Genomic DNA, 27,776 nt, shown 5'->3' with positions numbered 1-27,776 from the left:
GTGGTTTATACTTCATCTTCCTCTCTTCTCTCCCTCCCTCAGCTCCCCTCGCCCTGTTTGGAAGATACTGCCCCCCCACCCCCCATTGTACTGTGGCTGTTCCCTCTGGAAAAAGGCATCAGGCAGTGCACAAATATCTAGTTTGAAATGTTTATTACTGAGTAAGAAAAGTGAAAGGGCTTTGCTGATGATAACAGAAGTCACTTTCTTTTATGGTTTTCCCCAGTTAAAATTCTTGTGATCTCTGTTTGACTTCTCTGCTTGGCCTCCTACAGAGGTGAGATGTAATGAGTTTCCCATGTGAAGAGTCTGAAGTCCTGCTATGATCCTTAGATCATCTTCTGTTCATTCTGTGCTCTGTCTAGGAAGAAGGGGGCAGAAAGGGAAAGAACATTGTCACCGAAGGTGTTCTTTTAGGGTCTTTGTAAGGTAGGGAGTCTGTAAACTGTAATCACTCTTATACACTCCATAATCGCTTTCTTCAATTTCTGTTCTTGCCAGTGTCCTCCCTTTCACAGCTTCAAAATGGTCTTGCTCCCTAAAAAGGAGTGCCCCAGTGTTTACTGATCTATGAGAACTTCTCTTGAGGTCCTGTTCATTAAAATAATAACTGTAGTGGAAATCCAGACTGTTGAGGTGTGTGTTTATGTTAACATAGACCTGTGAATTTAAAATCATTTACTGATGCTGAATTACAGCTATGGATCTTACACCCTCCCCCTCTAGGCATTCCAGTCCCCTAATTACAAGAAAGTTTTTAGATAGCTTCTTCTCAACAGTCCATTTCTCTTGCATTAGTTAACTGAATGCCTTGTTAGGCAAATGTCCTAGTTATGTTATTAGTACTTCACTTTTAACTGTAGCCAAAGGAGAAAGCTCAGAGCCAGAGTCAAAGCGAGGTTATAGGTTCTAGGGTTAGGTTGTGCTGTCATGCAGCCGTGATGCGGAATTCAATTTGGGGCTGGGCAGAAAATTATCTTACTTTTTTAAAGGATGTCTTTAAGATCACATAGATGTTTATGAGTAAATTTTATTGAGTTATATTTTAAAATTTGGCATGGATGTTGTGTTGGTTAGGTTTTCGTTACTTTGAAACCAGCCAGGGTCTCCGGGGAAGAGGGACCTTCATTTGAAAATGCCTCCATCAGATTGCCTGTAGGCAAGCATGTGGGGCATTTTCTTGATTAGTAATTGATATGGGAGTACTCAGCCCACTGTGGGTGGGGCCACCCTTGGAGAGGCAGTTTTAGAGTTTGTAAGAAAGCAAACTGAACAAGCCATGGTGAGCAAGTTAGTAAGCAGCACTCCTCTGGATTCGGCATCAGTTCCTGCTTTGACTACCCACAGAGATGGACTGTTACCTGGAAGTGTAAGCTGGAATCTTCCCTCTCCAAGTTGCTTTTGGTCGTGGTCTTTGACACAGAAATAGAAAACTACATAAATATTGTCTCTAGAACATGGGGGATGTATAATACAATTGTGATGTATGCATATGGCATCATTCATGAACAAACTTTTTATATAAGATAGTAAATTACTCATTATATTTGAAGTACCTCCACTAAATATTTGCTTATTTTAGGCATTGTGACAATTTCTCATGAAAACATAAGAGAGAACAAGTTGGTGTCCCCCTATCCACGAGGGATATGGCTTTACACATATATGCCATAAACGCATACGTATATGGTACCAATCACAGAGGGAAGGTGGTAGAACCCTTTAGAGAAGTGAGGACTATTTGAAGACTGTAGGTCACTGGGCATACCTGGGACAGAATGTGGCACTCTGGTCTCTTATTCTGTTTGTTTTGCTTCCTGGTGGCCCTGAGATGAGCTGCTTGGCTGAACCATGCACCCCACTTCATGACCTGTGGCTTACACAGGAGCAATGGGATCAAGTGAACACGGACTTAAACTTCTGAGACTGAGCACAACAAATATTTCTTCTTTCTTGGTTCACTATATGAAAGACTTTGCTATAGTAACAGAAAGCTGATGATATAATTTCTATATGAACTATAGTCTTAATGTGGAAACTATTGAACAAAGGAAAAGAGAGGGTGAAAAGGAGTAAAGTATCACCAAATGTGTAGTTTGAAGATATCTTCTCTGGCTTCAGTAAAGTGGGAGTAGCAAGAATGGAGTCAGGGAAGTTCTCACACAGTGGGGCTGGTGACTGCTGAGGTGGTTGGGAGGTCAGTCAGTGTGGCCAACAAGATGTATGTATCTGGAAATCATGGACCCACAATGCTGAGGTAATTCCTGAGTTTTGGGCTTATGCAAGTGGATGGTATTTGTAAGTGTGCATTAGTATTGTTCCACTTTAGATTAACGTGAAGTTCAAAATGGTTAAACATCATGCTCCAGAGAACCCATTAATAAGTCACAAAGGCACAACTCAAGTTCTACTTTATGACTTCGAATTCTCATTTCTCCAGTCAGTACTGTGCTTCAGAATGGATTTCAGAAGGACTGTGCTCAATGCTGTTGGCATGATAGCTTTTTCTTTAGACCATGGAGCCATAGCGTCTTTGCCTTGGGAAGCATTATAGTGAGTTCCTAGGGTTTCCAAGCTCTTTTGGCCATGACCCATAGTGAGAGGAATATTACACCACAAATGAACACACATATAATGGAAACAAAATTTTCTTAGAAATACTACCACTGCATTACTTGAGGCGTGCTGTTTTCTTCTGTTTCCACTTACACAAAAATGCTAGCTGCTATTCACAACATTGATTTTATAATACAAAGTATAAGTTGTTTGAAAAAACACTGAACTGGTCCTTTTAAATTTTAGAAGAACTGGAAAGTGATTTTTTAAAAAAGAGAAACTATTACTGATTTTTTCCTCTCTCTTTTTATAAGTTAAAAATAAATTTGTTCGTACACTATATTCTGATCATGATTTTTTCTTCCTCATCTCCTCCCAGATCCTCCCCACCTCCCTACCCATCCAAATCCACATCTTTCTCTCTCTCTTTAGAAAACTATCAGGCAAATAAAATGAGAAAACAAACCAGAAAGAAATAAAACAAACAGAAAACAAAACACAGACATGAGAAACACACATACACACACACACACACACACACAGAGAGAGAGAGAGAGAGAGAGAGAGAGAGAGAGAGAGAGAGAGAGAAAGATCCCATAAAAACACAAAATAAGAAACCACAATATACAATGGAAAGACCAATAAGATAAAAAATGCCCAAATGAAGCATTATGACACACACACACACACACACACACACACACACACACACACACACACACCCTCCCCAAATACCATTGAGTTTGTTTTGTGTTGGTCATCTATGTCTGGGCATTGGGCCTGCCCTTAAGTATGGTTTGTATATCCAGTGGGACTCCATTAGAGAAAACTAATTTGTCCTCTGTGAACACTTGACGTTTGGAAATAGCTTCTGGGTTAGGATGGGGGTTCATGTCCACTTCTCCTCTCAGAGTTGTGGGCCTCCTGGCTTGGACCTGTGCATGCTGCCACAGTCCTTATGAGTTCATATGTGCATCCACCCTGTTGTGTCTAGAAGGCACCACTTCCTTGGTGTCTTCCATCTTCTCTGGCTCTTACAGTCTTTCTGCCTCCTCTTCTGAATAGCTGCCTGAGCTCTGAGGGGAGGGGTTTAATGAAGATAGCCTGTTTAAGACTGAGTGTTCCAAGGTCTCTCACTCTCTGCACATTGTCCAATTGTGGATCTCTGTGTTAGTTCTCATATCCTGTAGGAGGAAGCTTCTCTGATGATGGCTGAGCACGACTATGACCTATGAGCACAGTAGAATGTGGTTAGGAGTCATTTCATTGCCTTGTTCCTTTAGCAGAACAATTAATGTTTGGTTTTCTCCTAGTTCTCAGGTTCTCAGCCACTTGAACAGTGTCAGGCATGGGTTCCATCTCACGGAGTAGACCTTAAATCCAATCAGAGAGATTGGTTACTTCTACAACTTTAGTGCCAATATTTTGTGCACTAATGTATCAAGCAGGCAGGTCACCATTGTAGACTGAAGGGCTTGTAGCTGGGTTCATGTTTATTTTTCTCCTCTCGTAGCATGCAAAGTACCTTCCAGTACCAAGAACACTAGTCAGTAGAGATGAAGGCTCTAGTTAGGCACTGGTATGATGCATCCCTGTTCAACCAGATATGTAGGTGTTGTCTCCTGCAACAGAGACTTATCATCAGTTTGTGGAGAGCAACCAATAGCCTTGCCAATCATCTGAGTTGTTTGGAGGTTTTCATGAGGTCCTTTGGCCAACATCTCAGATATAACCCATTTCTGGAAGTTTCACTTGGTGGCAAAATATGTCTCGTTGAGACTTTATCTCCTTTATTATTTGGTGATTCTATTTAGATTTCTATTTTACACCCATACTCACCCACACACGTTATATATATACACACATACATACATATATATGTATATATATATATGCATGTGTGTGTGTGTGTGTGTGTGTGTGTGTGTGTGTGTGTAGAAGCTTCTACTGTAGTAGGTTTCCTCATGATGTCTCAAATGGCCCTTAGTGTTATCCGTACCTCCCTATATTCTCTTTCTCATCTCCCTCTTCATTTAACACATCCATTCCAGTGCCCCTCCCACACCCTGTACCATCTCTCCATAACTATTTATTCTGTTTCTCCTTGCTTGGGAGATCCTTCCCTCCCCCCTAGTCCATTACTCTATGCCTAACCTCTGTTTATACAGATTGTAGAATGCCTGTCAAAAGTTTAAAAGCTAATATTCACATTGGAAAGTGATTTTCTAAGACTTAGCAGTCAATAGGCAAGTGAGTTTCTGATTCTAAATCACTCAGTTAGACAACAGGGCTCTATCAGCTTCATCTATAAAATTGACTGATAGGTTTGTAAATTTTGTCCTTTACAAACAAACAGACAGACAAACAACCAACCCAGTTGTTGATTATTTTCTGCTTATTGGCATTTAGTTAGTTTGTTTCTTTTTTTGAAGTCCTGTTTTATACTAAGGTAAGGCCATCCAGGATGCAATTAAGTCAAGAGTTACATTTTGTTTGAAAAGTAATGGATATGGAACAGTCAAGATAATAAAGAGTGTGCAATCTCTGGGAGTCTGAAAAAGACCAATAAAAAGCCACAGAAAATGGAAAGCACTTATCAAAGAGGGGTGATAAAAATGCACTTATGAAGTTACCCGAGAATCCAGAGGATAATTGTGAGGCAAAGAGGACAAGCCAAGTAGAGAATAGAAAGCCTTAATAACATCCACAATCACAGGACCATTTCTCTAGTGACGTTAAACAGAAATGGGGCACATACGATAGAAAAGCCTAGGCCCGAAGCGCTGAAAAATGGCGGAACATTTGGGAAGAATTTTAATGGAGCTCTCAAAGTATTAAAGGTTTAATAAAATGAAAATTTGACATTTATTCAGCCAAACTGAATTTGGAAGCTTATAGTAACATAAAGGGAAAAGAGAAAGGATTTCCATGCTGCTTTTTATGCATGTACTCCAACCTTCGAAGAACTATGAGATGGGGGTGGAAAATCCTGACAAAGTTTCTAGATATTTTTCCCATTAGGCAAGAACTGATGAAATTCAGGAAGCATAGACACAGGCGGGACTTGGGAAAATCTTGGGCCCCTCCACAATGGAGGCATCAGAAGATGGAGGCATGAGATATGAAACTTTCTGTAGCCAGTCCTAGGGCAGACACAAAATGTTGTTATCTTACTTCTAAGCATATGTTAAGAACATGGCCCATGGGGCACAACACTCTAAGAACACTTGCCAACTCCCTCCATTGCATGTCAACTCTGGACAACTTAACAACACAAATTTACACCAGTTCTTAAGAAATGGGGAGCCCGTTCAAAGGATTTGATCCATGTGGTATAGAAGAGTGGCAAGATGCCAGAGACATAGAGAAGCATCTGGTCTGGATGTGGTGAGTTAGAGCGTCCCAGGAGAGAATGAATCCAAGCCTTTACTTAAGGAAGGTAAGGAAGAGGTAGGCAGATGAAGGATAAAGGGCAGGCTTGAGAATTTTAGGATTATATCACATCATAGAATGCCCTAAAAAGCATAGCATAGGCCAAGCATACTATAAGCCCTGTCAAATGTAATTTTTAATGTTTTATTATTATCAGTTATGGGTACTGGTCAGACAGGACCTTTTTGATTTCTCCCCCAAAATAACTACAGCTTCCATAAGTGTGGCTGATGTAACATTAATGTTTAATTATTTGTAATTGTTTAAAAGGCCTATAAATACTGATGTTTCTCATTGCTATTCATTATGCTTTAAAATTAAACTGCGGAGTATGTCATATATTGTGACCTTTCTATATTAGGGGGCTGTGAAATCGAATCAGAATAATAAAAACTGTTGAGGTCACCCAATTCTGTCCCTCCTTTAACATGCGAAAACTTCGAGAAGCATTTGTTCAAAATAGTAATATTGTTGGTTAGTTGCAGAGAAGCGATGGAAATGTCTGTGTTCAATATTCGTTTTCTCTATACAGTATCGACATAATGGATTTGTTTTTTTAAAGCCCCAACTTTGATGTAAAAATGTGTTAACATTGTTACCTTGACATTAATTCAAGTGATTGCCTTTGAAGTATTCAGGGCTTATTTTTTTTTTAATTTTTCCCTCTGAGAATGTATGTGCATATTAACTTTATTTTAACCATTTATTTCACTTTACAGCAAGAGTGAGGAGTACATGCTAAGCATTCATTTTAAGTCCTAAAGTTATTTGTAGCAGATGAACACACTCTTGATGCTATTTGTCCTCTCTTGGGCTAATACCTCATTCAGAGATGGCACACATGGCAGGAATATTAAAGCATTAACTAAAGATCTGGAAAAAATGTCCTATAGTTAATAATGTGAATAACGCTTTTCTTAAAACGTGCACCTGGCTACCAGGGAGGCAATGTTCTTTCATGGTTATTATTGTCACACAGTTATGTTCACATGCTCTGTTTAGAGCTGTGTAATTAGCAGAGCCTTTAAAATGAAATTGCCAGAATGTTCTTCCGAGCTATTCTTCCTTTCACTCAGCATCATTCAGAAGGCTTCTGTGCTTTTTTCGCCTATTGTGCTGATATTGATTCCTCTGCCCACCTGCCAGCTTTCTTATTATTAGACCTCTCAGAAAAATCTAGCAATGGCTTGTCTTTCTCTCCACATCCAACTCTCTTTTCCTGAGGATCCATTGAGTAAGATCCCCACCCCCAGTGGTACCTTTTCTCCTGCTCTTCACCTTATGCACTTATGTGTGATTTGAAAAGCCCCATTTGACTGTACCCGTTGTTACCGAGCCTGACTCTCATTGTCAAGATCACACAAGTCTGGCTTCAGTAATCATGTCTTTGGGTACAATTATAATCACAAACAATGTTATGAATTACCGACTTCAGGTAACGTCAGAGGCCCCTGGCAGTTGCAGCGATTTCAACATGAAGTGGAAGCAGCTTGGTTTCTGAATGCTCATGTCTTCCTCTAGGTTCCCTGGCCCCACTGCTTCTTTCATCTCTTGCTCATATGTTATCTGACATATGTAAGCCACTGGTTTGTGATTATTGGACTTGTCTGTAGTTTCACAATCCTGTGGTACATTCTATCTGCAGCCTTCCAAAAAAATCAACATACTTTATCTTTTCCGGAGAACAGAAGAGGGATGTTTTATATTGCAAGTGCCAGAAAATGGCAGCTTAGGCAAATTGTTGGGCAAACTGTTTAGTTTAGTTTGATTAATTATGTATAAGGTAATTATTAAGTACCTATCATGCACCAGTATTGGCTTGACAGTATAGGGTGGAGGCAAGTGTATGAAATATGTTCTAAGTGAAAACAATATGTTCAGCATAATTAGTGATAGTTATGGCATGGTACATGTTAGAGAATGTTTGTTGAAAGCTGTGAGTCATGATTTGGGCCCCAGCTGAGTGATAAGCATCTTATGAAATAGAGGGAAATTAAAGACATTCCAAGTAGGCAGTATTTGTATCTATCACTCCTTGAAGTTAAGAATAAGAATGAGTTGGGGGCTTAAGAGATGGCTCAGTGGTGAAGAGCAATGACTGCTCTTCTAAGGACCTATGTTCAATTCCCAGGACTTCCATGGCTTCTTTTAACTGTCTGTAGCTCCAGTTTCTGGAGATCCAATGCCCTCTTCTGGCTGCTGTAGGTATCAGGCATGCACATGGTGGACATACACACATACAGGCAAAACACTTACACAGATTAAATAAAATAACTTAAATAAAGAGTTGGTGTCAACATACATTTAAAAAGAGTAATGATAAGAATGGCCATTTGAGGCAGAGCCAAGGAACAAGCTTACCTAGAGATTACATATAAACAAGATTAATGTGGGGTTATAAGTAAGAAAGTCAACTTAATCAATTGACATCACCCTCATGAACCTTCCAGTCTTGTTCAATACATTTGGCTAAAAGATTTTGAGTGAACTAGATAATTACAACCAATCTCAAATGGTTTTAAAATTGATCTATCATAATCTCATCTAAGCTTAAATGTATATTACATATATATATAAAATCACTAAACTACATATAAATATAAAGTCATCATGATATATATATATATATATATATATATATATATATATATATATCAACAAAGATTGTTGTGAAATGAAAAGGAACAATTTTATCATTGGGTTTACACAATAAAAACAATCCATACTCCAGGGAGAGTTGTGGTCCCACTGACAGAAGCAGGTATTTGAGGAAAGACATGTACCCTGGTCTTGGTGTGAAGCTTTTGCAAGACCACAGGCCCCAAGTTTTTAACTTTGGAAGTCTGGATCCTAAAAACAAGATCCTAAAAACAATAGGAGTCTTTAAGAATTTATGTAGACTTGGATTACAGACAGAAAGAGCTGATGATGACTTTTTTGCAGTCAGCCTCCCCAAGAGATGACTTCACAGAACTGGCTTAAATAATGAAACAGAGGGTAAGACTGGAGGTGAGAGGGCACAGGGTGGAATGGATAAGGGTCAGGGAGAGACAAACATGCAGTGTTGAAGGTGCAGGAGAGCTATGTCATGGCATGCAAAGGAAAGGATCTTTTCTTGGCCAGGATGGTCAATAGGTGGAGGAGAGAACAAAATTATTCCTTTGAGTGTTCAAGAGGGAGACTGTTGGTAACAGTTGTCAAGACTCTTGATTTTGTTTGTAGAAGTTGCAGATAAAAGACTTAAAGGAAAGGTTTGTGGCAGGATTCAGACACAGAGGAGGTGTTCTAGGTCCCAGGTCCAAAGAACTGGGCCTTGCTGATTAGAGATAGGCGATGAGGTAGACACTGTACTTGCAAACCAGGAGGTGGCATTTTCTTTCTTATCTTCATAGACATGGCAAGATATGTTTTTAGAAAACTAAAAATTTGAAGTTAATATAAAATATTTAAAGAGCTAAATGATTTAGAGGCACTTTAGTCGTATTTGGGTGACATTATTTTTCAATTTTTAATTTTGTGTGTTATTAATGAATGATGCTTGAATCAAATACTTGCAAAATTATGCATTACTTTTTGTAAGTGGAGTTTGCACACTTGTGCATTTTTCCTCACTGCTTTGTCAGCCACATGTGTACAAGGATCAGAAAAAAAGTTTGATTTTATTTTTCTTTAGTCTGATTTGTTTTTTGTTTATAGAACATGTATGTTTATAAAAAAAATGTACCCAGCTTAGAAAGGCTATATTAACTTTACCCAACCTAGAAAGGTTAGAATAACTTTTTAAAAATCTTTCAAAGTCATATTGGGAGGCTCTTTTATCATGTGGGCAAACCTCCTTCCAATAGTCTCTCTTTTCATAGCTACACAGATAACTTATGCTAATAAGATCATACTATAAATGTGGTTTTACATTGTTTTTTGCATCTAAAGTAGTATAGAAATCTTCATATCAACAAATATAGAAATTTAGTGTCTTTCTCAATCATAGGTATTGTATGAATGCACCAAAGTTGGTTTCAGCTAATTTCTATTGCTGGGCATTTAGACTTTTACCAAATTTCCTGTTTAAAACTAATCTGCAGAGAGCATTGCATTGCTAAGGTACGTTATTGTGCACTTGTCTACTTGATGGTTATATTGTTCGTTTGATTTCTGTTGCTGTGATAAAACACCAGGACTAGAAGCAACAGAGGGAGGCAAGGGTTTATTTCAGCCTACAGCTGATAGTTGATCATGAAGGGAAGTCAGGTCAGAAACTCAAGCAGGAACGTGGCAGCAGGAACTGAAGCAGAGGCCATGAAGGAATGCTGCTCATTAGTTGGCTTTCTGTGGCTTTACTCAGCCAGCTTTCTTACAGAACCCAGGACCCCTGCCCAGGGCTGACACTGCTGATAGCCTGAGAGTGAGCTGGACCCTCCCACATCAATGTCCCACAGACTAGCCCTCAGGAAATTTGATGGAGGCATTGTCTCAATTATAGTTCCCTCTTCCCAGATGACTCCAGCTTGTGTCACATTGACACAAACAAACAAACAAACAAACAAACAAACAAACAAACATCTTAACCAGTACAGTAGTTTTTGGATAAATTCCTGGAAGCAGGGATAATGAATGAAAGGCTATGTGTATTTTGTATTGTGATATGCATTTACATATTGACGAAAGCGATGAAAAGTATTTGTCTACCAATAACATATCCATATTCATACCCAGGAAGTTCTTTTCTGTGTTTTCATCTTAATTTATGCTCACTTTCCATGCTTATAAAATACGGAAGCTGAAATCTGTCAGTACTTCTTAAACCTTTTAATGTCTTAGGACAAATTCCAGAATTGGGGTGGTGGTTGTACATGTGAGTGGGTGAATGTGTCCACGTGTGCATGTGTGTATGTGGATGCATGTCCATATATGTGTAGAGGCCTGTGATCAATATTGGGTGTCTTTCTTGATTGCTTTCTCTCCCTTACCATTTAAATTCCATTTTATTTCTTTTGTGTGTCTATGTGAGTGGGTACACTTGTGCCACAGCATTTGTATGGAGGTCAGAGGAAAACTTACCGGAATGGAACCTACTTCTCTCACCCATGTGGGGATTGATCTCAGGTCATCAGGCTTGGCAGCACATGCCTTTACCTGCTGAGTCATCTCAATAGCTCCAGCTACCATAATTTTTTTTTTTACAGTCTGACTGAAGTTTCCTCTCCCTTTCCCTCCTCTCCTCCCAGTCATTCCGCCAGCCCCTCTCTGTCCCCACCTCCCAATCCACTCTTCCTCCGTTTCTGTTCAGGAAAGAGCAGGTCTCCCATGGATATCAACAAAACATGGCATATCAAATGGCAGTAAGACTAAGCACCTTCCCATGCATTAAGGCTGGGCCAGGCCACCCAGTATGAGGAATAGGTTCCCAAAAGCCAGCAAAAAAGTCAGAGACAGCTCCTGCTTCCACTGTTAGGAGTTCTATAAGAAGACCAAGCTACACAGCTGTCACATACATGCAGAGTGCCTGGGTCAGCCCCATGCAGGCTCCCTGGTTATAGGTTAAGTCTCTGTGAGCCCCTATGAGCCTAGAATAGTAGGTTCTGGGGGTTTTATTGACATGTCTTTAACCCTTCTGGCTCCTACAAGCCTTTCTCTCCCTCTTCTGCAGGATTCCCCGAGCTCCACCTAATGTTTGGCTGTGGGTCTCTGCATCTATTTCCATCAGTTGCTGGATGAAGCCTCTCTGATAAAAACTGGTGTAGGAGCCAATCTCTGAGTATAGTGGAATATTGTTAAGCATCATTACATTGACCTCTTTTATTTTTTTTCTCCAGTCATGTTTGGTTCTATCCTAGGTCTCTGGGCCATCCAGCCTGTGGGTCTTGGTGTTCCAGGCAGTGTCAAGGGTAGGCTTACTCTCCTGGCCTAGAATTTTTTGGAAGTCACAGATTCTTTGCAGGAAAATCATAAACTTTTATGACCTTCTGAGTTCAGCTAAGGAGTGTCTGAATGAGATATTTTAAAATTGTTGTTTTCTATACTAGCTTGCACACATATCATATCCTCATATGCACATAAAATTTATATATACGTTTAGAAAAACTTGAACTCCTTGACGCAGAAACTTGTCCCATGTGAAATTCTGTGATAGTGCATAGTTATTGAAATGAAGGATTTCTATGTGTTTCAGGTTTCTCAATGGCAAGCCCATCAGGAAGAACTAGCAAGACTGGAAATGGAAATTTCAGCCAGAAGAAGAGAAAGGGAAGAGGAGAAAGAGAAACTATGGAAAAAGAAGGAATTGCTACAAAGGGAAGAGGCAAAGATAAAGGTATAAAACCTCCTGTTTTCCTGGATGTGGGAGTGGGTCCTTAATTGCTTGATTGGGCTTTGGTTGTCTTCGGTGTTTGACACAGAACTCTCCCAGGCTGTTCTGGGAACATTTGTGAGAATCGAGCAAAGTCTTGCTTTATATATGAGTGTCACAGATTTGCAAGCACAGAAGAGAACCTTGTTGCCTTGAAGACAAGGTATCTGTGACTAAGTTCATTCTATATTGGGGGGAAAAGGCAAAATTTGTGGCTATTCTTATTCTTAAGTCTTGCACTAAGGAGGGACATTGTAAAGCTTCCAGTGTACTGGGAGAACATTTTGGTTTATGGTAATGTGGCAAATGATAGTTTGAAATGTACTTGCTGGCAGAATACATTGTACCAGGGACAGTGTACAATTCATGGAATGCCAAAAGGCCCTTACAGAATTCACTTCCTGACTTATTATTTGTTAGAATTTTTTTCAGTTATAGAAATTTACCGTTCTTCTTTGGAGCAAATGCTTGTTTCTAAACCTTAAAAATACTCACCAAAATCTCATCTACACTCCTAAAGTGTGCTGCTGCTCTGAAGAAGATAGAAAGGCTGGAGGGTTGGTTTCATTATTTTATTACAGAATTTAGACACTTTGTCTGTTGCTACAATAAAAATTCCAGAATTTGCAGTAAAGATATTTTAGTCGAAAACGTTATCAGCGTTATCAAGCAACATTTTATGGAACTGCTGACTCTGGAAATCATTCACAGAAAGTGGTTACCTCGTGACCAGTGCAATGGAAGGAAATCGATTCACTGGCAGACCTCCTGCAGTCTTGCATATGAGGGCCCAGAAAGTTCACCTGGATTGACTTGATCGGCATGATGTGAAAAATGACTTTTTTTTTTTTTAAGTTGCTTATAATGCTAAGAATGACTGATTGACTCATGGCCATTGGTGGACTACCTTTTGCTCTTGTGACCATGGTTAAGTCTGGGAAGCCCTTGTGGAGGAGCGTTTCCTTCAGAGTTCAGTACTGGGGGAGGAAAGCAATATGGACTTTCAGTCTGTAAGCCTGCTTGGCTGGATTGCTGACTCATCACTCATCATTGACCTTGACTTGTACCGTGCCCTTTCACCCCAAAGCTGAGTGAAGTGGAAAGCAGCACATGTCCAAAGTGACACCTTGAAGGTTCTGGGGCCACTTGACAAAGTCAGCTGCGAGGGGTCACTCTTCACAGCTCTTATATGTTTTAATTAAAAATTGAATTCTGCCAGGCGGTGGTGGCGCACGCCTTTAATTCCAGCACTCGGGAGGCAGAGGCAGGTGGATCTTTGTGAGTTCAAGGCCAGCCTGGTCTACAGAGCAAGATCCAGGAAAAGGCGCAAAGCTACACAGAGAAACCCTGTCTCAAAAAAACTGAAAAAAAAAATTGAATTCTATTTATTCCCGTAAAAAAGTAAATTGGGTGGTTTTATCAGGCCTACATGAAGAAAGATGATTTTTTAAAAGGAATAACTGCACAAACATCAATAATTACTAAATATTGATAATGTTAGTGAACTGTGTATCTTTGTGGGGCAACTAACTTAGCGATTATTTGCTATCATGAAAGTCCAGTATTTGATGTATATATCCCTAGTTTTGTCTTCTATCTAGGGTGCTTTCATAATATTTCTTCCCTTTAAGTATGACCACAGAAAGCATTGTATATCTCAGCACTAGTTACATGTAGTAGCCCCTTCAGTATCATGGAAAGGGCCTTAAGTAAAGTGCCATTTAGGTTTACAAAGACCAAGACAAATAAAATAAGTCAATTATTGATCATGGGAGGGAGCACACTGAATTGTGGAAGTTAGATTCAGGTTGGGCAGTTGGCATGGATACTCAGGAGAGGATGGCAGGACAGTATTCACCATTTTCTCTGCAGTCATGACATAAAATCTCTAGAAGGGGAAGAAATGAGTTTTAGAAGGTGAGAAAGAAAGACTTCCTGAGTTTTCAGGAAGAAATGACACTTGGCTTCAGAAACACCAAAGCAAGTGAGCAAACAAACACAGAAAGGGTAATGGATGATTGGCAGCTGTGGTGGCCAGGGTGACGGCAGGATCAGTAAAGCCTAAGGCAAGAAGGCACAATGGTGATCAAGGAGACCTTCAGTGACATTAGTTGCAACATCCTCCCCACATTGTAGAGTACAAGCCCTAACATATACCTAGGAGCATGAAGGAAGTAGATGCTGAAAAGAAGTCAAGATGCCCATATGCCTAGTGCATTTGGAGCTCCAGCTGCATTCCATTAAGGTGCCCACAGGGTCTTACTCAGTGTTTTGCATAATGATGAGGGGCATGTAGAAAATGCAAGACCAAGATCTTGTGGTGACCTTGCTGTGTTTTTGATGCTCTGAGATTTGATTTCAACACCTAGAAATTGTATAGGACCAAGGTATCTGGTTTATTTCACTTATTCTCTTTTTAATAATTTTTTTTCATTTAGGGAATACTTTTAAAATACAGAGATTAATATATTAGTATCCATCATGTAGCAGTGAGAATTTTAATATGCTTTACATTATTTCACATTTTCAAAAAGAGCAAGCAGAGTATCACAAAGTTGAAGTCCTTTCCTGAGGCCTTAGCACCTTCCTCACTTGTTCCTGTCATCCCAGAATAATATTGTAGCTGTTAATATTAACATTTTCACATGTAGGCTATGATTTAATTTTTTTTCCACGGGCACTACCATTCTGCAGCACTCCTTTTCCCCTCCCAGCTTGTGTTTTAAGTCAGTCCTGTGTTAACAGTGTGGAGTAGAGCTGGTTTGTTTTTTTAACTGATGGTTAGTATTCCATGGTAGACACAGCTGCCGATTTCCCCATCTTCCCCAGCGGATTTCAGCTCAGCCTGCAAAGGTTCACTGTTCTGTTGGACGTGCACCTGTAGCAGCCATGCTGACATCCTTTGGCCTAACCGGAGCTTTCTCTAGGTGTTTCTAGGGTGAAATGATTCCAGAGTGAAATGATTATGTGGTAGGATCAGCATATTTCAATTTCATACAATTTCTAAACTTTATTTGGTTATTATAATTGTTTTAGAATTCTGCCAATCTGATAAATGTGAAAAGCACCTCATTAGTGTTTTAATTTGTATTTCCATGTTTGTTTCTGAGACTGAACATCTTAAGTTTACTGGGAAGTTTTCTCTTTTATAGATTTCTTTTTTTTTTTTTGCTTTTTTTTAAATTTATTTATTATGTATACAGTGTTCTTCCTGCATGTATCCTTGCAGGTCGGAAGAAGGCACCAGATTTCATTACAGATGGTTGTGAGCCACCATGTGGTTGCTGGGAATTGAACTCAGGACCTCTGGAAGAACAGTCAGTGCTCTTAACCTCTGAGCCATCTCTTCAGTCCCTTATAGATTTCTTCTTATCTATTTTTCTATTTGTTTATTTATTAATCTATAGCTGGGGCTTATAATTACAGGATGCCATATCTTATTCAGCTATTGGAGTTACAGGTATTTTTTTCCTCTGGTCATTTGCCTTTTAATATTGCCCAAAGATTCTACAGTTTCACAGACATTTTAAATGATTAAAGAAGGAAGGAGTTTACATTTTCTTTGTGAATTGTGCTTTCCTTTCTGAACTGAGATCCAGTAATGACACCACCTCTGAAAACAGCTCTTATTTTTGCCTCTGCTGAGGGCTATGTACATTTTACTGGCTCAGAATCAGCTTCTGTGTTATTGTCTGGACCTGGGACACCATGCTGTGAGCCTGTGTGAATGTCAGGGTTCTCATGCATGACACTAGCTTAGCATTCTGCAGTGACCCCTTTGATCCTCTGGTGCCCAAGCATAAGTAGTCCTAGAGCCACATCATCATGTGATAATCCCTGCTCAAGTGTCTGGTCAAGTTCTGTGTCTTAGTCCCAGCTCCTAGCAAGGAGAAAGGCCAGTTGTGAGCTACTCAGTCCCTTGTTAGGGTCTGGTCTTCCTCTGACTTAGCTGCATCTCCTTGGTCTGACTTAGAAGTCCATCTTTCTATTAAACCCTGGGGCAGTGCCTGTGTGTATATGCCTCTCTCTCTCTCTCTCTCTCTCTCTCTCTCTCTCTCTCTCTCTCTCTCTGTGGTGTATGTGTGATTTTTTGTTCAGCATTTCTACATATTTAAGGTTGGAGAGTTCCTTTATCAACAGGCACCCTGATCAAAAGTTCTGGCTACCTTTATTAATTGCAAACTTACATTCTCTTTGACTTAACTATTTTCTATACTAGAAGCAAACCTTGTTTTTCCAGAGCATTATAGCAGCTTGGCTGATAATCTCCTACAGGTGGTAATCCTGCAGACAGTGTCCTCAAACTGAGACACACTGCTCTCCTAGGCGGTTCTCCTCCATTCTCCCACTGCAATTTTGTTCCTGACTCTCCTTACTCCTAAAGAAGCAGCAGAGGAGCCAGAGAAGCTCTGCCATGCGGAAGACCTCACTGGAGGATGTCTGGACAAGATGCCCTCTTCTTCCTGGTGCTTTTTCCCTGCGATTTATCTTTCAGGGCTCGTTTGCTAAGAGAAGGTTTTAGCTCATGTCTATCGCTAAAGTTTACTCTTAATAGGTGCCCAGCACCTTAGATTCCCTCTTCTCCCTGGTTTAAAACTCCAGTTGGATAGAATATTCATACTTTTCGTGGTTTCATCTCAGGATTCAAGGAAGATGTTGACTAGCTGAGATTAGCTAAATTGTTAGCTGGTAGGTAATTTTCACAATTTGAATGAGCATAGGACTATTGTAAATAGCGAAACTGTGCTAGATGGGCCTTAAACTGACTGATATGTAGTGTTGTTCTCTGTACCAACCTTTTGCTCTTAGGATAGTATGAAAATATCATAAAAATTGCTCTGTATCATAGGATTTTAGGAGGTTCATTGTTATGGGATGCCAAGTCTAGGATTCAATGGACTCCAAGGCAAGAGTACTTCCAGCCTTTCTTCCAGGATGGAGATTGTGATCAAGGCTCATATATATAACTAGAGACATAATGTTAGTCCCAAAAGTGAGAGGAGAAAGACCACTGACCCAAATCACTATGGCCAAATTAATTAAAACAAGCAATTAATTAAAGCCAGATTGTAGGTGGAAGTTTCTCTCCTGCCTCCCTTCCCAAATACCCAGCAACTGCTTCCAAAATAATTGACTCAGAGGCTTAATATTACTTATAAATGCTTGACCAGTAGCTTAGGCTTATTACTAACTAGATCTTACACTTAAATTAACTCATAATTCTTATATGTCTAGTCACATGGCTTGGTATCTTTTCTCAGTTGGGCATTCTTATCTTGCTTCCTCTTCATCTGGCTGGCAACTCCTGACTCTACCCTTCCCCTTCCCAGAATTCTCCTAGTCTGGTCACCCTGCCTATACTTCCTGCATGGCTACTGGCCAATCAGCGTTTTATTAAATCAGTTTCAGTGACAGATCTTTACAGTGTACAAGAGAATTATTCCACAGCACAAGCTTTTTAATTCATGTACACGGGCTGCCTTCCCCTAAGGCAGGGTTTGGGATTCAGCATTGGTTGTGAGGAAGACAAGGCTTTTATAGCTCAGGGATAGGAGGTTTCCAAATGGAGAATTTGGTGGGCAAAATAGTAGGGATTACAGGAGCAGAGCATAAACATAACAAGTTAGTCCTACACTAACAAGGCTCCTGAAACAAAGGTGGGCATGACCAGGTAGTCATAGCAACAGGTAGTCACAAAAAGGAAGTCATATAACCTTTTGACACAAAGGTATGGTTACAAGATGGTTATAAACAATTTTTAAACAAAGACATAATTGCCATTCCTGGAACAGGCAGTCCAAAACGATTTGTAGTTAAAGTTACACCTTGGTATGCATAGCCCAGTCCTTGAGAAACAGAGGTTTAATCATAAACAGGAATGAACCTAATTTGTCTTTACTGTAAGATGACTTTTAAGCCTAAGATGGAGGCAGGCTGGTTCTTCAATACATCTTCCTTGGTGCAGTGTTTTACAATTCTCTGAAAACTTCTAGCCAACTCCTAATACAGCACTGTAAGCAACTGATTGGAGGCATGACTAGGGAGACAAGGATGCCACCAGTGGGCATTTAATATTCAGTCTTCTCTTAAAGATATTTTAGGGAGGGATCTGCCATTTAGTGAATGCCCAGGTTCATGTGACATCAATTCAGTAAATGCCCAAAGTCACAGCTTCAGTGGGATGTTAGCGCTTGAGTGTTCTGGCAAAGACCCAGAATTACATGCACCCTGCAGATAACCATGGGGGAGGAGACAGTGTGAAACCAAAGGGCCTAGGCTATCCAGCACTGACGGTGAAAACGGAGTGCAGGTCAGATGGCTGGGACAATTCTTTTGCTCAGAAGATTCCAGAAGCTGCATTCTCCTGAGAGAAGGTATAGTTCATGTCAAAGCTGTTCTCCCAGTGTGGGAATCTGTGGGTTCATATGAGAGAAAAATTTCATAAAAATGTTGAAGTCTCTTTTGAGGTACTATATAACTTGATAGTGGACTATCAAGTTTTTAGATACTGATCTAAAAAGCTGTGGGAGGAAAAGAAGAGGTGGACACAGAGTATTGATAAAACTTCAGATCTTTACATGTAAACCCTGCTTCTTTAGGACCATTAAGATTTAGAGGAGCCTGCAAGTACATCCGACAAAGCTGACTTGAAAGATGTCCCCTGAGATTCCCTCCCCAACCTACTATATGCCCTTCCTCACCAGAAGTGGACATACCATGGAATTTCCTCCCAGGCTTAGCTTAGATCAGATAGCACAGGTGACTGTAAAACAGAGTCATTATCAGAATGACCCAATCACAGGAGCCCTTTAGAGAAGAGGGCTGGCGGGTTGCCCAGGGTGGCTAGAGGTTTGAAGGACAAGAAGGACACAACCTGCCATTGATGGCCAAAAGACCGAGGGAGCCATCAGGCAGGGAACGTGGGTAGCCTTGCAGAACTGAACCAGTGAAGCAATGCAAAGCTCTAAGTCACAGTCCTGTGACCATAAGGAACTTAATTCTGTCAAAAACAAGAATGAAGTTGGGAGCAAATTTTTCTCCAGATGAGAATTCTGTTTTGCCCAAACCTTAGATTTCAGAATTATAACTTCAAAAGCAGAGCTCCACTGTGTGGGACTTCTGAATTACAGAATTCTGAGCTAGTAAGAGTCTTGTTTTACACTGCCAAATCTGTTGTAATATTTATATAGTAATTAAACAAAACAAAACACTAAAGTGGGTTTTGGTATCTGGAAAACCAAGCACGTAGAAGAGGATTTGGAATTGGAAGTGGGGAAAAGCCAGAAGAATTTCAAGGATATCATTTTGAGGTTGATTAATATAAAAAGACTAGATTACCTTCAACAAACCATTAGTATAAATATCAGATGTTACAGACATGGCTGATGAGCACTCTAGGAAAAGTGGCGAGCAGTATTGGGAACAGGAGAAAGGCTGGTTACCATTAGGAGGTGCTAGAGCTTGGGGAGCCTTAGGCTGCACCAAGAAGAAATTCCTGAGTAACGAGCTTCATAGATCTGAGAGTTTTTCAAGATGTTGAAGGGGCGGACTGGATTCTTTTTGCTGCTTATGGTTAAATGGAGAAGATAGATTTTGAAGACCTGTTCAACAAAAAGGATGCAGACTTGATGGTTAGGAAAACTCTCAACCAGTTAAGAGACTCCCTCTTGTTGGACAGCGTAGATAGTGGACTAGATTTATGACTATATAATCCTTTACTAAAGCCTTCAAAAGAGCAAAAGGTCAGCATTTCAAAGTCCTTCCCTTAGATCTTTTGAAACTAGAAAGATTTGAGGAGTTTAAGGGTGAAGTCTCTCAGCCACTTCCACAGACCAAAACAGTGAGAGGATTATCTAAGAAGATTGTGTGTGTGGCTTTCTACATGGGAATCCTATGAAATACACATAGGGTCTTGAGACAATGTCTAAAATAGGGCAGCATGAAAAGGGGGTACCACATACCCAGAATCCTACTGGGGAAAAGCAGGATGACAAAGTGTCTTAGCTGGCACCATCACCCTGTGCTACCACTCATAATAAAGGGGTGGGGATGACTCCAAGTGTGGAATCCTGAGCATGGAGGACTGAATTAAACAGTATAGGTATTAGAGGCTAAAATTCACACCTACAGGCACATGGCATTCCAGATACTTCCTTCATGGTTCAGACTTCATCCAGGATCAGGAGTGGTTAAGATTCCTTGTATCTCCCTGTATGAGGACAGGCTGGAAAGGGGACTGCAGACAGGGCATGAAAAGTGCTTCCTGGGCAGTGGGGAATGAGTTCTAGCTACCCGAGGACTAAAAGATGAGCATTCCCTAACAAGACTTTGTATTAATTTGATATCCCAAGGCAGGCCCATGACTCTGAATTAGAGTTTAACTAAGGATGGAGAACAGTCCAAAGACACTCTGTTTTCATCATATATCAGCTATAGCTCTATGGTACATTGGCCATGCCATTGAGAAAGGAACCCGAACACATACCCATTCAAAGATACTGAAGTAGATCTAAAGAGATTCAGTTCCACATGAAGATAGGGATGAGCCATTGTGGAAAGAGAAATCAACAAATGGCAAACTGGGTAGGAAATATGAAGAGCCCCAAACTCAGTGAGCCTATTAGAAGTGGGGCAAGGCTCCAAGTACATTGAGCACATAGGCTTTTTATTTTCCTTGCTCAGATCTGGCCAAAGTTCAGAGGTGTCACTTGCTAATTGTGTGACCACGGAGAAAATTGCTTTTATCACCTGAGTTTCAGGGTTTGTGTTTATTTGTATAATACTGAAAAAGTTGAGACAAAACCTAGGAAGCAACTAACACACTACTGTAATCCAGAAAGAGTCCTATAAGTAATACAGTAATTACTGGTATTAATATTGTTGCAGTGGACTGGTCAAGTGGAAGGTAGCTAGAAATACACCATGGAATCAAATCGGACATTTCAAATAGGAATCAGCTAATAATAACTAGAGGCAGTAGTATTAAGTCAGATTCAGAAACCAGAGTCATGGGCACAGTCCGTTTTGTCTTTTCCTGGTTGTTCTTAGCTGGTGAGAGAATACCCCTCAAAGGGGCATTACTTGATCGACACTGGTGGCTGAGTAACTGGTTTTTAGTACCAGGAAGATGAACCATTCTGATGAGAACATAGAGCATGCAGCTGACTGTGGTGATTCACTCTAAACCACAGGACTAGTTCACTAGTTCATCCCCTGGGTCTAGGTGGCAATCAACGGCAAACGACAGACTCCTTAGCACACAGTTCAAAAAGATAAGATGTACTCCATTTCTCATAAGCTTTATGACTTGCTGACTTTATTATAAATTATACACATAAGCCTTCTGCTGGGTTCCGGCTTGAAATCTCAAGGTCTCCTTTAAGGAAGTAGTGTGTCTCACAGCAGGGCCTTTACTTTTCCTTGAGCACGGACACTGCTGCTCTCCCTCAGATTGGAGTGTGGTGGGCTGCCTTTGCCTTCTCTCTACCTATCTGCCTCATATATAGGGAAGTGATATGGGCTCCTAGTAAGACAGAGCGACAGTGAGAGGGGAGAAACCCAGCGGTCCAGATGGGTTGATTCTCTAGCCACTTACTTATTGTATGCCAAGTACCTTTCAATGTGGTATATCTTACATCCCAATTATTCAGTTTGCAAATTTCCTGCCATTGTAAGAGGGCACTCCAATATAAATTGTCCCTCTTCTGGTAGTTTTTAAAAGGCTGTGTTTACCTGCCCTGCCACAAAGATAGTGTGCAATTCTTGCTATGTCAGTAGAAGCTCTTAGTAGTAATACAGGAAGATTTGAGTTTCAAAGTTTATCAGGATAATAAAAGTGTTAGTCGAGAAAAACAAAAACTACAAAATAGGGTGAATTATATTGAGCTTGAAATTAGTTAACTTGAATATGACTACACACAATGAATTAAATAGTTTCATATATATACACACACACATATATATATAGTATATGCTCATATTGATAGACACAAAAATATCTCTTTCTATGTATTTCTAATGTAACTTTAAGAGTAACTCCCAGCCCCTTCAAGGAGCACTGATGATTCCCTTAGCTCAGGGCCGTTGGGAGGGGTCTTTGTTCTCATTAATGCCTACACTGCCTCCTCTTTCATTTCTTGGCCTAGTAGCATCATGCCATGGCTATCCGTCCTCACTCTGGCCCCTGCTGGTCTGACTGCTTCCTGGTGTGAGTGCTTCCATGCTAGCAGCATTATTAGTTTAGCTGTAGTTGATCAAAGTTCAGGTCTTGAAATAAACTTTTTGCCCTGGCTCACTGCAGCAGGGCTCCGCAACTCTCTTCCTATTAATCTTCCTCTTTTAGTTTAGGCCCTTAATTGTTATTGCATGCATTTGTGCACACAGGAACTGTGGGATATGGAACTGTCCTCTGCAGTTTCCTTCAGATTCCTGTGACTGATTGCCTCTCATCCCCATGAAGTGCTCTGATGTTGAGGAAGGAGGGTAAAGACGATTACAAGGTTTTAGGGAGTGGGAAAAAGAACCTTTTGAAATCATAGTGGTGCTTGGAAAACAGACCTTCAGAGATGGTGTCTGCCCAGTCTGGCCAGGATGCTCTGTTTCCTCTGGGTCCTTTCCCATTATGACTGACACTCTCCCCCAACCTGTGTAACATAGAGAACAAGGCTACTTTTGAGGACAGAGGGAAAGCTATCTAACTGGATTGCAGTTACAATAAAATGATATAGAATGAAAATACTGTCAATTTATGTAATATTTCACTTGTGCTAGCTGAGACATCCACACAGAAGCACTATGGTGACAATTAGCAATATGGTGACTTTCAGATGATTAAAACTGGCTTTCAGCACCTTTCATGTTTTCAGAAAACAGATACCACAGTGAGAACTTAGCCATGGCCTTTGGGGACCTTGGAAACATGTCTTAGATTCTCTCCAAACACAAAACTTGACCTCACTCTCGTGAGAGATTCTTTGCAAATGAACCATCTGCATGAAAGCTAAGTCCCGGTGGAGCTGAGGAGCTGAGGAGCTGAGGAGCTGAGGAGCTGAGGAGCTGAGGAGCTGAGGAGAAGCCTCCAGAGCTATTCCTGTTGGCTGTTCTCCGGTCCTCTCAGCTGATAACTTGTAGGTATGGAGTTTTGCAGTTTTTGGGGGTGGGTGTTTTATCTTATTTGTTATTCTTTTTAAAAAATATTTTTGTTTGTGTGTATGTATACACGAGAGAGGGGGGAGAGAGACAGAGAGACAGACTGAGAGACTGAAAGAGAGAAAGAGAATGGGGGGGGGAGAGAGAGAGAGAGAGAGCGAGAGAGAGAGAGAGAGAGAGAGAGAGAGAGAGAGAGAGAGAGAGAGAGAGAGAGAGAGAGAGAGAATGTCACCTAGGTGTGGGTGCCCATGAAGGCCTGAAGAGAGCAGCAGACCCCTTAGACCTGGAGTTACAAGTGGTTGGGAGCTACCTAGTGTGTGTGCTGGGAACTGAACCGAGACCTGCAAGAACAGTATGTATGCTTAACCATGGAGCCACCTCTCCAGGCCCCTTTTTATGATTCTTTTTAATTTTAGAATCTGATGAAGTCAGCTGAATATCAGAGTTAAAGAAATGTAATGGATAAATCGTCATTTAACAATGATTAGATAAGGAGAAGATAGTAAATATTTTATGCAGGAAGAACTCAAAATGAAACTGGGATTCCAACTTTCTCTTATGAAAATTTAATATCAGTCCTCTAGATAGTATTTTATGGGTAGAGAAGTTAATGTTGAGCAGGACATTTAATTAACTGAAAGAAATAAATCAAGAATCATCTAATGTAAAAGTGCTCCCAATGTCCTTTGATTTGTCATTAAAATTTAGAAATGAACCTAAGTAAGCTTGTTAAGTGAACCGATTCGGCCCTGTTTCCATGAGACTGAGTAAGTTGAAACCAGTTCTCAGTATAAAGTTCACAAGTAACAGGAATTGTAGGATGACTACCCAGGGATAGCCAACGGTAAGCCATCTTGGTTGTTCTCAACTGTCTCTTTAAAATGGAAACTTCAGGGTTTCAGAGAAGGTTCACTGTGTAACGGTGCTTGTTACTAGATGTGAGGACCCGAGTTTGAGTCGCCGACTTACACACAAGAAGCCGAGAATGGCTGTGTGCACCTGTAACCCCAGCAGAGGTTTGCAGCAGATGCCATAGAGCTGGTTTCCAGCCGTGGGGGGCCAACTGATGTGGGTGCTGAAAACCGGACTGCAGCAACTAGCTGCCGTAACCACTGGGCAATCTCTACAGCCCTACAGCTTCTTCCTAAGAAGAATAAAACATGATGGGACCTTCATATGTGTGTGTGTGTGTGTGTGTGTGTGTGTGTGTGTGTGTGTATATATATATATATATATTTTTTTTTTTTTTCTGAGACAGGGTTCTCTGTGTAGCCCTGGCTGTCCTGGAACTCACTCTATAGACCAGGCTGGCCTCAAAATCACAGAGATCTGCCTGCCTTTGCCTCCTAATTGTTGGGATTAAAGCCGTGCACCATCACTGCCCAGCAAGGGACCTTACTATCTTTTGTGATGATATAATTTTAAGAAAAAGGCATATATAAAAAAGGCTAGGATGATCAAGGGCCAGACTTATTTGTTTTTTTGCACAAGCTTTCCCAGTTAGCAGCTTTAGAAAGAGAAATGTAAGAATTAACTCCAGGTGCCCTGTTTGGCTATATTTTCTGCTGAGTCTTGATTTTTCATAATGATCTGATATAATTAATGAACATTTGTACGCTGTTTGCAGTGTTTAGTGAGTACCTGTGTTTATTTTAATCTTTTTAACAACTCTGACGGACAGATAGCCATGTGATCCTCACTTTGTAACTGACGATAGAAGTCATAATGTCCCCAAAGTCACAGGGCTGTGAAGTGGTATGACTAGGATTTGGCCCTAAATGGGTTGGTCCTGGTTTATTCCTTTTTTTTTTTTTTGGTTTTTTGAGACAGAGTATCTCTGTGTAGCTTTGTGCCTTTCCTGCAACTCATTCTGTAGACCAGGCTGGCCTCGAACTCACAGAGATCTGCCTGCCTCTGCCTCCCGAGTGCTGGGATTAAAGGTGTGTGCCACCACCGTCCGGCCCCTGGTTTATTCTTTAAATGCTGCTGTACTGTTTGTGCTATCCTTGGTGTGATTTCTACTTGTCATTAATTTCAAGATGAATCCATTTTGAGAAACCTCAGTTTCCCGAACCCTCAATATCAAAGTCTTGGACTTGGAGTTATCTTTTCCCAGTCCTTCTACCCTTGTTCACATAAATCTGTTTAGCAGATAAGAAATGGGTAATATGAAAACTCTTGAGTAGTACCAATTTGCTTTTATGTTTTTAAAGTGCCCCAAACTGACAATGTCTGTTTCCATATTCTTAATAGTTATGATTTCTCTGAGTTAATGAGGTCCTGTAATTAAATGCTCCATAAGAAATCAGATAATCAGCCCGGCAGTGGTGGCACATGCCTTTAATCCCAGCACTGGGGAAGCAAAGGCAGGAGGATCTCTGTGAGTTCAAGGCCAGCCTGGTCTACAAAGTGAACTCTAGGACAGTCAGGGCTATACAGAGAAACCCTGTCTTGAGAAACCAAAAAAGAAAAAAAAAAGAGATAATTATGATAAAATTATGGTGCAAGCTGATTTTAAAAACTCACAGTTTTCATTTCCTCTTTGTTATCATGTTTTGAGGGGGTTAAGTAAGATGAAGGAAGTTGCCATAACTGCATTCTTCTTTTTTAACATAGTGACATTAATTTCACAAGAGAGTTTCCACAGGTTTCTAAGATAAAGTCTACCAACCCATCAGAGACCATACCCATGACACTGAAACTCCTTTCTTCATAATGCTGAAGAGTCCAAGGCCAGTCCTACGATCTGTGCATTGACTCTTATCACCTTTCCTACTCAAGATTGCCCCAATCTTTGTCCCACCACCCCCCATCTTCCAGATCTTTTCTAAATCCATGCCATAATGCCTTCCATCTAACAAATCCTCTTTCTTGGTCCCATCCCTCTTCAGACAGTACCATCATTCCACATCCTGACCTCAGTGTCCACCTTTCCCCCTCCAATGTTCTTCTTAAATTTTATCTTAATTTAATTTTATCTTAATTTATCAACACACAAAAACATACATATTTATATTAGATTGTGTGATATTTTGGTATTATGTGTGTGTAGTATATGGTGCTTAAATCAGAGTGAATGTATCTATGTCCTGTAACAGTTATCTTTTTCATGGTGAAGCATTTAAAATTCTTTCCTCAAGCATTTTAAAAATACACAATGCATGGATATTGTCTGTAGTCAGCCCTACTGTGTGACAGTAGCTGAGAATTTCTTAAGCTTCCTTAGCTACTGTTTATCACTCACTGCTTACCCTTTCCCTGTCCTGTGTACCCTCAGCCTGTAGTAACCACTGCAACTTCTGTGAGATCAGCATTTTCACTTCCACATGGGTGAAATCATGTGCTGCTTGACTTCCTGTGCTGGCTTGTTTCATTTAATGATGACCTAGAGTGCCACGATTGACAAGAGTTCAACTCTTGTAATTTGTGTTCTCATTTCTTAACTGCTCACGAGTTGATGGGCACTTGGGTTGCTTCCATTTCTTCACTGATGCAAATAAATAGTGCCTCAGTAAATATGGAAACACAGTATGTCTCGTCATATAACCTTAATTTTCTTTGGCGATATCTCGGTATTGGGATTGATGGACTATGGGTGGTTCTTTGTTAACTTTTAAAAGACCCTCCATACTGTACTCACCAAGTGTGCATGTATTTGCTTTTCTGTAATCCTCTCCAGCACTTGTTAACCTTTTCCTGTTTCACAGTAATTATTCCAACAAGAGTGAAGTTGTGTGCAGGGTTATTGTGATTTGCATTTCTCTGATGATTAGTGATGTGGAACACTTTTTTCTTTACTCCTGTGCTCTTGAACCATTGTGCCCTTCAACTTCAGCAACGCTGCACTTGGCAAGCTTGTGCTTGACCTCCATGTTCCACTGACTGATCCCAGTGGTCAGTTCTTAGTTCTCATCTCCCTGGAGCTGTTATGACAGAACTGGTCACAGCCTTGTCTTTGGAAAACAATTTGATTTACTTCCAGGAAGCCATTCCACCACAGTGGGACTTTCTTCTCAGTCAACTTGGGTGGGTTTTCCTCATTCTTCTATTTCTTAAACTTTGGATTGTGTTGGAGGCTTACTCATCTAAGTTTGTATATTATCTAGTAGATCTCAACAAACTTAATATAACTTCACATCATTTATATGCTGAGTAGTACTGCTAATAGTCCTTTTGAAGTCTACACCTCATACCCATACTACACTTACATACCCAACTCTCTCAAATCTAAACGCCAAAGCTGTGGTTCTGCATTCCCTCCAGACCTAACTCTATCCTTTCCTTCCTGTTCTCA

At 40.4% G+C, this 27,776-nt stretch overlaps 1 protein-coding gene and 1 long non-coding RNA gene across 5 annotated transcripts in view; one reads left to right on the top strand and one right to left on the bottom strand.

The window, feature by feature from the left end:
* The window catches only part of Ccdc148 (coiled-coil domain containing 148), a 277,459-nt gene that overhangs the window by 164,483 nt on the left and 85,200 nt on the right, over window positions 1–27,776 (top strand). For all 4 annotated transcript variants that reach the window (XM_059260487.1, XM_059260486.1, XM_059260489.1 and 1 more), the window contains one exon: window positions 12,158–12,298. In XM_059260487.1, coding sequence (XP_059116470.1) covers window positions 12,158–12,298 — 141 coding nt within the window. The remainder of the gene's footprint in view (window positions 1–12,157; window positions 12,299–27,776) is intronic.
* On the bottom strand, window positions 137–1,450 carry LOC131909160 (uncharacterized). The gene is made up of 2 exons (XR_009378790.1): window positions 1,362–1,450; window positions 137–361 (listed from the first exon to the last, which is right to left on the bottom strand). It is a non-coding gene; the product is annotated as an uncharacterized LOC131909160 (long non-coding RNA).

Source organism: Peromyscus eremicus, chromosome 4, assembly GCF_949786415.1.
Source record: "Peromyscus eremicus chromosome 4, PerEre_H2_v1, whole genome shotgun sequence".
NCBI lineage: Eukaryota > Metazoa > Chordata > Mammalia > Rodentia > Cricetidae > Peromyscus > Peromyscus eremicus.
This window is presented reverse-complemented; position numbering and strand designations above follow the sequence as displayed.